This window comes from Puma concolor, chromosome C1 (assembly GCF_028749965.1).
Source record: "Puma concolor isolate L17-30 chromosome C1, mPumCon1.1.hap2, whole genome shotgun sequence".
NCBI classification, from domain to species: Eukaryota; Metazoa; Chordata; class Mammalia; order Carnivora; family Felidae; genus Puma; species Puma concolor.
Window position 1 is genome coordinate 158,105,936 of NC_141674.1, and position 15,063 is coordinate 158,120,998.

Here is a 15,063-nt window from a genome sequence, read left to right on the forward strand (position 1 = left end):
AATGAACATGGTAATAGTGAGAAGTCTGTTTGAAGACTTTGTAAAGAGAAATTGATAAATGGCAGTGTGCTCAAAAGAACCACTATGAACCTCCATGTCTTCCCAAAGGACATGACACGGTCCCCATGGCCTTCTGACATTATCACAAACATCCAGAACTGTAGATGGGTAAGAAGAAACTGGCTCAGCAGCTGGTAATAACCTAGATGAAGGTTTAACTTAAGTGTCTTGCAAAGTCAGGCAGCACCTCAAAGTATTGCTGGTGAATCAAACAAGCGTCTAAACTGAATTGCAGTTTGTCATACCTGAGGCTGCCCTCAGTGTGTGTGTGTGTGTGTGTGTGTGTGTGTGTGTGTGTGTGTGTTTCTATGCTCACACAAGCGTGTCGCTAAAGGTAAAATTATCTTTCACATTTGTGGGCTTTAATATACTTAGCCCAGTGTGTGACACATAGTAATTACTCAATAAATGGTTAACTGTGATGATGATGTGCAGCCAAAGCTCATCTGAAATGTACCCCACGCTCTACTGCACTTCCTTTCTCCCTTTCATACATGGCCCAATTTCCCAGATCTCCAATAAAAAACCTGAGGGCCAATGGATACTCTTTGTACATCCAAAGAAAATGTCGCATTCCATCATTTTACTCATTCCATTCTACAATGAATGACATGGAATATAACATGAGGGAAATGTTAAAGAAAAAGAAAGGAATTTTAACTAAACTGTGAGATTCCACGCCACGGGGGCTAATATTGGGGCTTGTCCTTATTATTAGAAGTACAAAAACACCTTATAAAATTCTCTCAGGGATAAAATGATCCCATGGCATGGAATCTAGGGTGGAATAATGAGAGGCTCTACTCTGCATGTGATTTAGCTTTGTGAAGTCGACACTCAGCCACATAATCTCATCCTCCTGATGCCACTGGAAACTTGACTACAAAAAGTATATTGAATTAAAGTGCCTACCTAGGCAGTGATTACATTTCTACTGACTGATCATCGGTTAAAGCATCTGGATGTGTTACTACCACCTCTAAAGTATCAATAAGGTCTAAGAATTTACAATCGCAGAATGTAGTTGAAAATGGAATAATCAAGCAAATCCACATTGTGGGCTAGCACTAAAACAGTACCAAAGCAAATGACATTCTCAAATGATTCAAGTTTCCAGCATCTCCTATTTTCAGGACTCCTGAATATTAGATGAATCACATTAAAATAGCACAAGGGTCATGTTGGCCATTTTGATCCAAAATAGAAATATTCCATGCTTGTGTGCCATTAAGCAGTTATCTTGTAGGCATGTAGGTAATATATCAGTAAAGTTAGGAACAGGAACTTGAAGCTAATTGGTGATTTATTCTTCTTTAAGCTGCTTAAACATTCCTAATGTGCAAACAGGTGAAATAATCATAAATAATTACATATGCTCTAGTTTCCAGAGTATACAGTAAAATAATAAATGCAGAGGGCTTACTCTCAAATGAAGACAGAATATTAGATATGTTTATGTTATACATTCTATGCTATATTACACATTTATGTATACATAGAGCACAGATGTATGTATATGTACGTATGCACGCACACATGCATGCACAGATGTAGTGTAGACACCATCTGAATGAAAAGACAGCATCAGTATTCACAGAGGTATGGTGATATATCCATGGTGTTTCCATTACTAATGGCCTGTGCTCACTGCCCTGCGATGGCTGGCTATCCTCAGGAAGCCAACACTAAGGTTTCTGGTAAACAAAAGCAGACTCTTAACCTACAATGGCAAACGAGGCTGCTTATGCCAGCACAAAGGGCTAGGTAATGCTGACAGGGCCACCTTCCCCCTTCCCAAATCCTCAATTCAGAAATTCATTTCTTTGCTTTCCCTTAAAATTAATTTTATTGCCTCTGTAAATTTTAGATAATTAGATGAAAAAAAAACCCCAACCTTTAAATAAGAAGTTGTTCTTTTACTTACTGTACCTGAAACATTTATTATGGAATTACTAGATTTTGTCACAGTATTGGCTGGTCAACATTCTTATATTAAGAGACAAAATAGAGAGCTTCTGGGTAACAGTAACTGGTGCTGTACAATTTCATAGACCGGCTCCAAACTGTCAAAGATGGATGTTCCCAGAAGAAAGATCAATTAGCAAATTTGTTTAGGCCTTTTTAAAATATATAGTTTGTAAAAGGTACTTCGTATGTTAGTTTAATTCAAATATACTGGGAATCATAAAATCTTTAGGCTGACAGGGGACTAGATATCAGGGCCAGTGTGCCTTGACCACATATGGCCCAGGAACATATTTTTTTGGCCAGCAGTGTTTTTTTTGTTTTGTTTTACACTGAACGTGAACAGACAGAACTGCCTGGTTTCCTGAAGCTCACACCCCCTCCCCTCCCTGCCAACCCCAAACATTTGCTTTGGCTCCTGTACACATCTGAGTTTGTATCTTCTTACAGGTTCTAATAGTAGGGAGGTCAAAGCAGTCAAGTGATTAACCAGGTAACATGCTGGAAACTTTCAGATTTTCAAAATTTTAGGAAATCAAATTTAATCAAATCAAAATGTACACGGAGCTCTAATACGTAAAATAATTACAGACTGTTGTTAGTTTATATATATTAATATAGTCAAGTGTATGAGCCTAATGTATTTTGTTTTAACAATAAAACAGAATGTATTTTAGAAGGTTTTCAATAGAGACACTGAGGCTGCTTTCACATATTTAAAAATCTGAAACCGTCAAGAAGAAGAGTCACAGTCTCAGCATCAGCATCTGATTTTCAGCTCTCTGGGTTGTTCTGGTTATACACTAAAGGGAGGAAATAGCAATTTTTGCTTAACAACTAATCTTGCGGTCCCCAAAGCCTGTTCGTAGATGTTATTTATCCATTAATTAACCAAAACTACTGGAGATTCTCCTGGATAGCAGGCATCTGCCAAGTGCTAAAGATACCAAGAAATGCGACATAGTTCTAGAAACTCCAGGCATCCAGGAGCTGAGAGAGCAACCAGTCTAGCCTTTAAGCTGTTTCACTAACTATTTAAAATATTAAAATTGTATTTAGAAGCAAGAATGGCAATGTGCCTACCAAGGTGTACCAACAGAGACCACAGACATTCCTCCCTCCACACAGGCTTCATATAATATGAACTGAGAGCAGAGGGGCAAAGTGGATCCCTTTTTTGTGTGACAGCTCGTTTGTTGCTCACCTCTCATTAGGATTGCTCTCTGTTACTCATTACACTCACCATAACGTCCTTTAGGCCCTGTGTCCCCTTGCCAGTACTTGTTCTCATGGTTGAGCTAACATAGGTAATTTGTACATGTATGTAAACCACGCAGCATGCCACAGAAACTCCTGTAGGCAGTAGTGGCTCGGTTTGGATTCCCCACAATTATTGCAAATCCTTCACTGCTTCTCTTCTTCCTGCCTTCCTTCCTTCCCTCCATCCTCCTTTCTTCATTTTTAAAGAAAGCATTTTCAAATAGCAGATTATAACCACACACTTGTAATGAATTTCTTAAAGGCTCTTTGCAGCAATAAGATAATAATTTCAATTAAAACTTACCTCTTCCTGGAGTAAACTCAAATCGTATGTCATTAAGTTCCTTTCTGGAGTTTCTGAAATATATAACATGTAGCACATTAAAATCCAACGAAGTGTAGTTTCATCAAACTAAATGTATTCCAATCTTTATAAGATGCTACTAATAGGTAGATAGTGTTTTACAATTTTGGGTTACCTCTGGGTACTTCCTCAAATGGGAGAGATAGTTATGACAATAATAAAGGGAGATATTTAAATGACTGAATTTACCGATATAAACATGTTTATTTCCCAAAATTCCAAAAATAAAACATTCTTTTATAAAATCTATACTAAATCAATAACCTTCAATATAGTTCCATAATTAAAAATTTGAGAAGATTTTCATCTGGAATAAATAATATTCAATACACTTTTCATATTTTTCCTGAAAATAGCATTTTATCAAATTATTTTTAAAAAGTGAAACAAACAAGGGTGCCTGGGTGGCTCAGTTGGTTAAGCATCCAACTTCGGCTCAGGTCATGATCCCATGGTTCGTGAGTTTGAGCCCCATGTGTCTGCTGAGCTGCTTCAGATCCTTGGTCTCCCTCTCTGCCCTCCCCCGCTCATGCTCTCTCTCTCTCTCAAAAATAAATAAATGTTTTAAAAAAAAACATTAAAAAAAAAGTGAAACAGGAAAAACAGTCTCAGTGGTAAGGTTTATGACAATGACAATACTATGCATTAAATCACGTAACAAAATGCCCCCAAAAGGATGTGTATTTTGTTATTAAAATTTTTGCTACATAGAGGGGACCCCTGAATGTTGTTTAATTATCCACTGAATATAGAAGCTTTTTTTAAAGTTTGTTTATTTTGAGAGAGAGGGGGGTGGGGGGAGAGACAGAAAGAGAGAGTGAGAGAGAAGTAGAGAGAGAGAGAGAGAGAGAGAGAGAGAGAGAATCCCAAGCAGACTGCACTCTCAGTGCGGGGCTTGAACCCACAAACCAGGAGATCATGATCTGAGAGGAAATCAACAGTCGGATCCTCAACCAACTGAGCCATCCAGGAGCCCCAAATAGATAAAATTTTTAAAACTAAATATAAAATGCTTACATAAAATTGTAATACATATATACACGTATATTCAATCCAAAAACTGATACTAGGTTAATATGGAACAAGCAAATACCTAAGATGTGAGTTTTCCATTTATATTAATTTCAAGAAAGGATATGGGGCAGTAAGTTATAATTAAAATGGCTTTAAATTCTCATAAGAACACTAAAATGTTATGATAAGTCTCAACAGATGCTACAATTAAAGTTAATAAAAACACCATAAGAAACTGCAGTAGGAAACATGAAATAGTAATTTCTGCAAACCCTCAACTACTTGCTCAGCTGCCAAGGGTCCAAGCCAGAGACCAGAGATGGCCTGAATACCCATTCCAAACCTCCTCCTTCTGGTGCCAGAAGAGTCTGATCAAATCCTGTTAAGGAGTCCTGTTTGGGATCCTGGAGCAGTATCTCCTGGTCTCTACAAACAGTGCCCACATTATGATGCCACCAGCCTGTGGGCCCTTTTTGGTCTATAGCCTGACCTTGTTTCTTTAGGCCCCATGACATTCTACCACAGTAAACACAGGAGGCCCAGAAAAATGACAAAGGCATGTTACCGGCTTAGAGAAAGCCCTTCTCCCAGGGCCTAGAGATGTGGGTTCCAGTCTGTACTTTTCCACAAGCAGAGAAGTGAAGAGTCAAGAATTCAAGAGATGCCCAAGCCCAGGCCACAGACATAAGAGCCCTGAACCACTATGAATCCCTTCCCAGGTGTCCCCCCACCTTGACTTTGTGACTACTCTCAGAGATAGAATAGGACTAGGGGATGACAGCAATTCCTAAAGCCGGGCTTCTTTTAGGAACTTCTGAGAATCTGAAAACTAAAAATCGTGAACTCTCTCTAAAAAGGGGGCATATGACCAACACATGAAATTGCAGACAACTGAAGATGGTTCAGAGATCAGCTTAGACCTCAGACTGAGTGACCCTCTCCTGAACGTGGAGTGGGCCATGAACAATCAGTGCCTTCGAAGGAAGGGCTGTTTTTGCCTGTGGCACTGTTTACCTACCAGTGTCGCCACACATTTACATAGTGCTTTCATATGTATCAGCAGTTCTTCAACTGGGTTTTTTTTTTTTTTTTTTTGTAAACTTCCATAATGTCTGGCTTAAGATAGATGGATTCTTATTTTTGCTTCTGTATTCAGTCTGTTGCAATATCACATATCACATTGCCAGCCACTGGAAAATTCCACTCTACATGTTGCAATCATGAAAGTGAAAAAAGCACATAATTTCTTAGTGTTATTATAAAAATAGTTTTGACCTCATGGGCTTCCTAAAGGGGACTCAGAGATCCCTAGGGCCATAGGAGCACACTTTGAGAAACATGGATAGCAAATATCATGAATCAAATCTCATTTTCTTCCAGCAATCAACCTTTGAAATATGCAAAGTAGGTATTACTTGTTTTCCATTTTTTAGATGAGCACATTCAATGGCCTTTCCACGTTTACAAATTTAGTGGCAGAGTGAGGACCAACAATTTTACATTGGAAATATCTAATACAAGTATAGAAAAGTGGATTTCTTTTCACTTTTGAGAGAAAACAATATTCCCCAAGATTTTGCGTATTACCATAAAAGATCAGCAAGCATTCTTTTTAACAGCCTTGGTTTTATGGGCTGTATGTTAAAAAGGCTGAATTAGTACTAAAACAGTCCAATAAGGGAAAAAAACGATCACTAGGAAAGCAAGTATTTATAGTGTATTTAATAATGAAATGACAGAAGGAGAAAAAAATGAAAAGGAATTTGATTTGATGGGAATATATGTCATTGTTCCTTTCCTTTCCTTTGGCCAGTCTTATCTAAATTAGTTTGTCCTACTAAGGCCATGAGAAAAGAAGTATAAGAACTGTACCCAGAATATCTTCATGCACATCCTGATTCTTTAAATATTAATACCACAGAAGTAATATCCAACACCCATAATCTCTATCTACATCAACTATGGCTCAAGTTATGGAGGTGGCCTAGTCAAGTCATTCTTTTATGACTCTGAACCTAAAATACTTGCCTTTGAAAAGATCACAGTGATTGATTGTGAGTAGTAGACTTGTCTCATCAGGATGAAATATGGTTGGAAAAATGCCTAATTGGATCTAACTACTGAAGGTCATCCTTTTATAAAGAATTAATCTTTTCAGACTCCTACTTAACACCTTTAATTGAAAGTACATTTACTTTAATTGATATGGCACAAGATACTCTTGATTTCAGAGAAGCTGAAAATAGGTATGATTTAAGGCCGGAAACTAAGTCTGTGCAACTTTACAGAGGAAATGTTTAAAACTTGAAAATTAACAGCTTCAAGACCCAGGCTACCTTTGATAACTCTTATTAAAAACACTTTTAATACTAAAAATGACCAAAAGAATCCCACAACCCAACCCAATGAAAAACATACTCCTAAATTCAGTAATAAACACAAACCCTTATTTCTCATTATAGGTATACATTATATCATAAAGGCAAAGGTCTACAGAACTCAGGCAGAATATATTTTTTAAATAGGTAATGCCATCACGTGTTTTAAAACCCAAAAGGTACAACAAGGTATTGTATAAAAACTGGGCCTCCTCTTGCCACTCAACTACCTGGTCCCCTGAAAGGTTGAGGTTTTTTGTGCATCCTTCCTGAAAGGTTTCATGCATATATTAGCAAACAAACATACATAGTTCCTTCTAACCTGTTTAATACAAGCATAGCATACTATATCCATTGTTCTATGCCTTGTCTTTGAACTTAATAGTATACCTTGGAATTTCTCCATATCGGTTCATAGAAAGCTTTCTCCTCCTTTTTTTTTTTTTTTTTTTTTTTTTTTTTTTATAGCTACACAGTATTCTGTTGTCTGCCATGTCCTTTTTTTGACCAGTTCCCATTCTGTGAGCAGACTGTTGCCAGTCTTTCTCTATTGTAAACAAAGCTTAATTGTGTATAATCCTCCTTGTCCTTATGTCATTTTGCAAACACACGAGTATGAAAATAAATTTCTAGAAGCAAATCGCTTGGTTGAAGGACAAAGGTATTTGCAATTTGATAGATATTGTCAAATTCCCCTTCATTTAAGTTGTACCAATTTATACTCTCTCAAGCAATTTGTAAACACCCTTGCAGGAACTTTAAATGAGTAAAGCAAGAAGTATATATATACATATATACATGCATATGTATATATACACATATATATGTGTATATATGCATGTATATGTGTATATGTATGTGTGTGTGTGTATATATATATATATATATATATATATATATATATATAAATAAAAGCAAGGAGACAGGAGGACTCTGCCAACTGGAAAGCTTCTTTCCCATTTAAAGAGGGCAACCACTACTCAGCACCAGCTGGTTAAGCTAGGTAGGAATTTGGGCTCAATTTTGTTAAAAACTAAAAAAAATTAAAAAAATTAAAAAAACCCGCAACAAAAAATGTGCATACAGACACAGACACACACAAGATACATATGTGCTATGTCCATTCTAAGTGGAAAATCAGAGAGTCAGACTGTCATGTGTAAAGTCTTCCTTCTTGCTTCCTTAGTTCAACTCATCTGCAAGGAACATAGTGAACACTCAAATGAAGCAGCTGGCTATGGGGGTGGTGATGACAATCATGTGAGTGAACACGTAACTGTCCCTGGTGATAGAGGTGCAGAAGGCCTGTGTAGTTGAAGTATGCATTTTATAGGACGTAGCATTTTTCTGCACTTCTTAATGTACCATGTCAGGACTGTCTGATAGAGTTATTGCTCCTGGAGGGCTCTGAAGCCAAAATGCTAGCTCAGGACTAATGTCTTTTAGCCCATGCCAAAAAGTGTATGGGGGCACACACCCTCTACGAACCACATGGGATCAAAATGCTTAGACCACTGGTTGTCAAAATGCAAAAACCACTGGTTGTCAAAGGGCATCATCAGCTGTAAGTGCCATTGGCACTGCATCCTTTCCACTCTGGAGTGAGGCTGAATGTCGACCATTTCCCCAAGCTCTGAGGTTGAAGAATGCAGCTGGGGTAACACTGGCAGGCACAGTGTTTCCTAGGGGCACAGGGGCAGCCCCTCCCTTCTAAGCAGCAGACAGCTCCCCCTTTCCTTACCTGAACCTGAGATTTCAAGTCAGGGTGAAGCTGCCAGCATCCGAGGAAGTCCAAAGGGACTCGCACTCCCAGACTCCCGGAACGTTTCTCCCCTTTCGGGAGCAGGATGGAGACTTTCAAACAGGGTGGGCCAGGGATCAGGACATCATTTTTAGTTCAAGCTTCTTTCCTGCTCTTGATACTGAACTGAAGTCTTTTCCCACAAGCTTAGGGGAGAAATGGACTATGGCTCCCACTAAGCTTCCTGGGCCTCCCCCTCCACAGCAGCAGAGAGCCTGGTACAGACTGAGGACATACGGAGCTGTGGGGACAAAGGTCTACATTCAAATCCACTCACTACTTATTTGGCATCTGTAGTCTGTTTCCTTAAATGTGACATGGGGAGAATAATAATTAATGGCATTTACTATCTGCCAGTAAATGCTTGGTGCTTTGCATATGTTATCTCATGCCGTGCTCAAAACAACCCTTGATGTGGGGATGGCTCTTGTCCCCTGTTATCTTACAGACAAGGAAACTGAGGCCTAGAAAGGGTAAAAGGACATATCCAAAATCATGTGTCTGATTAGCAGATGTGAACTAAGCCTAGAATGGGATGAATGTTACCCATGGTCTTCTCCAGTGCATAACCCTTACTGGAGGCACTGTGGGTCCTGCCCTGAGTCTATAGAGGCTCCTGACTGGTCTCTCCACATTCAAGGTCAGGATCTACACAGGAGCCAGGCAGCTTGTTACCTGGAAATGTGATCATGCCACACCCTTGCTGAAAGACTCCATTTCTTCCCCTTATTCTTAAAACAAAATTTAAAATCCTTAGCATGACCGCCCCCGCAAGACTTGCTTCTACCTGTCTCTCCACCTTCAGCTCTCCCACACTTTCCCCTGCTCACCTTGTTGCTATCTCCTGGCCTGCCCTCTTTCCCCACATGCAGCTTTGCAAAGGCACAGTGTGAGTGCAGCAGGCACCTCGGGAGGCAGTGGGAGGAAAGGGATAACAGTCAGAGGCAATTCTTGTGAGGACTTTAGCCGTAAGGGGGTGGTGAGAAATACCTATAATGTGTGGTGGGGTAAAGAGAGGGCTTTTCTAAGATGGGAGAAAAGAGACATTTGTGTGTTGCCAGGACAAGTAAAGAGGGAAACAGATGGGGAGGGAATGGAGAAGTGTTCCTGGGGCTGCAGCATGTCGGGGGCCAGCTCCCCTCACTGCGAGGAAATCTCCACTCTCTCTCTCTGTCCACATGACTGACTCCAACTGTGCTCTGAGGCCTGGTCGTATCTTTTGGGGTAGACCGGGAAAGAAGAGTAAAGGCAGCCAGATGAGGCGCCCTGTCCAGTGTGCTCTCCTAGCCTCCAGATCTGTGCTCAGTACCTTCATATTCTGCACCAATGGAAAGTGATTACTTTAAATTTTTTAATGTTTATTTATTTTGAGAGAGAGAGACAGAGACAGAGAGAGACAGAGCACGAGCAGGGGAGGGACAGAGAGAGAGAGAGGGAGACACAGAATCTGAAACAGGCTCCAGGCTCCAAGCTGTTAGCACAGAGCCCATGTGGGGCTCGAACCCACGAACCGTGACTTCATGGCCTGAGCCGAAGTCGGATGCTTAACCAACTGAGCCACCCAGGCACCCCAAGAATGTCATTACTTTAATGTCCATCTCGTCCATTAGACACTAAGCTCCCAAAGAGCAAAGACCTTTAGCTTTTGCTTGTTCACTGCTCTTCCCCTCAGCACCCAGCCCAGTGCCTTGGGAGTGAACAGATAATACTTGTCACATGAATGAATGAAGGAAGGAATACATGAATGAGTGAAAATTTTAGAAGCCTGGCTTTTGTCAAGTGCCTCTCTTTGGCCACCACCACCGTGATTCCCTGGCTGCCTTTTCTCTGCCTGCCCAAGCCCTGCTGTCTGCCTGTCCCTTCGGTGTTAAATGTTCTGCCCTGACAATCTTCCCCTCTCCTTCTCTTTCTTGATGAGTAGTTCGAAATGCATAAGCCAAACCCAGGTACTGCCCCAGAGCTTTATACCCATTATCCAAGTGCCTACACAGCATCTCTCCATGTGATGTCCAGACACAGAACAATCCAGCATATCCACAATGGAATACATCACTTTTCCTCTCAAATTCACTTCTCTCTCTGTGCCCAATGGCAGTAAATGGTGGGGACAGCCAACTACCACAACCTGTGGGTTAGACCTCCTTAAGATCAAATCACCCATTTCTCTAAAACTCCACTACTGCTGACCGAAGGCGGGACACCATTTCTGCTACAGAAAAGAATGAACAATCTAACGAACAAAGGGTATTTTATCCACACTCACACATACCACACACATACACATGGAGAATGTTGTCGCTAGAGCTACAGATGTATAGCAAAAGGAAAATGCCATAAAAGGTTGAGGGAGCTGTTACTCAGGGTGTAATCCTTGGCAGATGAATGTGTTGTAGGAAGGAAGAAAATTGTTGTACTTAATGAGATGTGGAAAACGATCCCAAAGCAATGAGAAGTTGAAGGACAGCGACAAGTAAGCCCAGAAACAAAAATCAGAAAGAGAAAAAAGAAGCCTCCTGTGTCCAGGCCCGTGGTTGCTCTGACACAGTGTTCACATGCATCTCTGGGCTTTCCCAGAGCGGAGTCTTTAGGTCCCTAAGGACTAGGGACCCTGAGCCCTGCAGCTCAGTCGCTCACCAGCGATGACCTTCAGTCAGTCACCTCACCTCTCCAACCTCCACTCCAGGTTCTTCTGCAGGAAAACGGGAAACAATGCTTCCCTCCTGGATTAGAGGAGCTGTGTACACACACGGTGTGGACCCCCTCACAGTGCTGGCAGGCGTTCTGATGCCTGATATTCTGAACCCCAGAGAAGCAGAAAGTCATGGTTCCAGTCCTTCAAGGGTTCACAATCCCCACAGAGAAGGACAGCTGACGGGAGGAAAACTAGCGGGGAAACCCCAACATAGATAAGTGCTTAAAAAGTGGTAGTAGGAAAAGAAATATTAGCCTAATTCAAAGAAAGGAGCATTGTCTCACTCTTGGTTCTCACTCTATCCTTCACACTCCTGTCAAATTAATCTTCTCTGAGGTACAGGACCAATCACAGAATCATATAATTTTACAACTGACAAGGGCCCTGGAGGTCACCTTAATCCATTTCCCTCATTCGTCGGGTGAAGAACTGAAGCCAAAGAGATTAAGTGGCTTAAGATTACACAGCTGGCTAATTCACTCAACACTCCACAAATACTTATTGATCATCTACTAGGTGTCAGGCCTGTCCTAGGAGCCACCAATGGCAGAAATGACACCCATACCTGAGACTGAGGCTTCTAGATGACTGCTTTTCATTCTTGACTGGTGGCTCTCACACTGCAGGGTGAGCCGAGGTGCAAGCTCTGAAGGAAGAATCCTTTCCCCCAGTGATGCCCCTACCCCAGTAGTTGAGAAGTGCTGCACGCAGTGAGAGATGATACAGATGGGAATGTGTTTTATACATGACTGATGTGATGATGGCACAAATAAAGGTCAGGAGCCACTGCTGTACCCATCAGCACTGTGCCTCAAAGCCCCGCCTGAAACAGAAGCTCTCCTTAAAGTACAGATCTCCATATACTTTGAATGATGCTACAGGAGTGTAAGTCACATACCTACCCCTCGCAGCCAAACCTTGGCCTTGCATTTAACTTGCCTCAAAAGCGTCTTGTGGATCAGTGAGTCTCCTAAAATATGAAAGTGACAATTCCTTTCAGCATTGTACCTTCAGACACCCAGAAATATGCCTATGGCCTAGCAAAGTAGAAGTCTGACAGCATCCAGAATTCTAGTCTAGACCAAGCCATGCGGCATCACCCAGCTTATGATCAATGTCAAATCGATAGATCAGGAAGTCACACTGTTCCCTTTAACAAGAAAACATGAGCAGTGACTGTGTGCGTGCACACACACACAGTTTTGTATCTTGATATATCTTAAAGAATCTGACTTTCACACTGCTTGTCTGCAGGTCTGTCTACAGCTAGAACCTCAGGCTAAGGACTCTGATGCATCTCACTGGTTTCTGAGCAGCCTGAAGGACCCTTCAGATTTGCAGCCTGGAGGGAGCAAGCAGTCTGGCGGCAAGCAGAGGATTCATACAGCTGATCTCTAAATTAGACCTGTGTGTACAGAGCCTTGCAAGGAAATTTCTAATACTCTGTGCAATGCTGATACCTATGAATAAATCACTTGCAAAAATATTATCATAAGTAACTGCCTTTACTGTCTACAGAAACAGTTTTCATCTGGAAATAATCCTAACTAAGTACCCTTAACAGAAACCTCTTGAACATCTCCTTGCTGGCCAGGTAGAGGAGGTGGCTGTTTCCTCTCACCAACATCGCCCACTCTCCAACCTAAACTAATGTGTTTCTTTTTTTTCTCTAGTACATACTTTGGAAAATCATGAAAAACACTTTAACATACAGGAAAGTTCAAAGAGGAATGAAACAAAGTCACATGCACCTACCATCCAGAACTTTTAAAATGGTAACAGTTTGTCATATTAACCTCAGAGCTTAATACATAAAATTTTAATAACATTTTGCCTACACAGTACAAAATCGATTGTAATGTCCCAACTGTGGTAAATCGTGAGCAAATGGATTATTGCATAAGGGCCCTATTTCCTGTCAAGTTCATGAAACTGTATTTTCATGGCTAGCAGTCCTTTTCAGCATTTAGAATGTTCAGTGAATATATTTACTGAATTGATTTTTACCAATAGGGCAAGAAGGAAATGGAGTGACCACATGAAAACTAGACTCAGGTGTATGGCTGGTAGAGGTAGAAACATTAGTCTACTCAAAGTTCCCATTTTTATAGTAGCCAAGAAAAACTGTTAGGCACGCTTACTAGTTAGAGGTTTTTGTGGATGTGTCTTGATTGAAATCCACTGATACAAGTCTAGAAGCAGTCCTCACTGGTGTCGTTTAGGTCTGAAAGTTTGATGGCAGGGTTTACTGCAGAAAACACAGACTCCACGTTTCTGTGATGGATACCGCTCTTCAACGCATTCAGGCTCCCAAGTCAACACGACATGTAAGTTATACTAAAAATGCAAGGGCACCTCTAAGATTGGAATTCAACAACTGTCCATTTGGGCTCTTGATCTCATGCCGCGGCAGGTGTATTTATGCAGATCAATACAACATATGGGGCAGTGGGTGGTGCTGCACGTCTCTGCAGCGTTCCAGGATGAGTCAAGTTTCAAGATAATGCAAGTTTACTTAAAAAAAATTTTTTTTAACGTTTATTTATTTTTGAGACAGAGAGAGACAGAGCATGAGCAGGGGGGAGGGTCAGAGAGAGAGGGAGACACAGAATCGGAAGCAGGCTCCAGGCTCTGAGCTGTCAGCACAGAGCCCGACGTGGGGCTCAAACTCATGAGCCATGAGATTATGACCTGAGTTGAAGTCGGACGCTTAACCGACTGAGCCACCCAGGCGCCCCAATGCAAGTTTACTTTAAAAGGGACAAATGGGGGCGCCTGGGTGGCTCAGTTGGCTGAGTGTCCGACTTCGGCGCAGGTCATGATCTCGCAGTTCGTGAGTTCGAGCCCCGCGTCAGGGTCTGTGCTGACAGCTCAGGGCCTGAAGCCTGCTTCGGATTCTGTGTCTCCCTCTCTCTCTGCCCCGCCCCTGCTCATGCTCTGTCTCTGTCTTTCAAAAATAAATAAACATTAAAAAAAAAATTAAAAAAATAAATAAAAGGCACAAATGGCTACAATATCTAATCATCATGGGAAACTATCCTCTTCCTTGGCATTTGTTTTAATTCTTGCAAAAAAAAGGATAGTAAGTAGTTCAAAGTTAAACCAAATACACAAATGTTTGGTTATCAAAAATAACAGAAATTAAAGGGAACAGAGAAAGAGATACGATACACGAGTTACTCCCACTGAACACTGAATTTAGCTTTGTTTCCCCATAGCTCAGGCAAAAAAAAAAAAGAAAAGAAAAAAAAAGAAAAAAAAAGGAAAGTATTGCATGATAGAGTTCTTTATCAAAAAAGAAACATGCAAGGCAGATGTTTTTTCCCTTAGCATTAATATCAAGGAGAAATTTTGTACGGAAGCCCCTTTATAAGGGACACTTGAGTAATGCCTTCAACTCTGCTGCAAAGGACAGAAACTTTTCTTCATATAAATGTCTTCCAACTATGTGGTGCAAAAGATGAACATTTTTTTCTCCCATGTGCTGAAGGCACCACATTAAATCTTGCCTAAGTGATGGCATTTCTGC

At 40.9% G+C, this 15,063-nt stretch overlaps 1 protein-coding gene across 2 annotated transcripts in view; it reads right to left on the reverse strand.

The window, feature by feature from the left end:
* Positions 1-15,063, reverse strand: part of STK39 (serine/threonine kinase 39) — a 312,573-nt gene that overhangs the window by 68,210 nt on the left and 229,300 nt on the right. For both annotated transcript variants that reach the window (XM_086718821.1, XM_086718822.1), the window contains exon 15: positions 3,590-3,642. In XM_086718821.1, the coding sequence (XP_086574947.1) occupies positions 3,590-3,642 (53 nt within the window). The remainder of the gene's footprint in view (positions 1-3,589; positions 3,643-15,063) is intronic.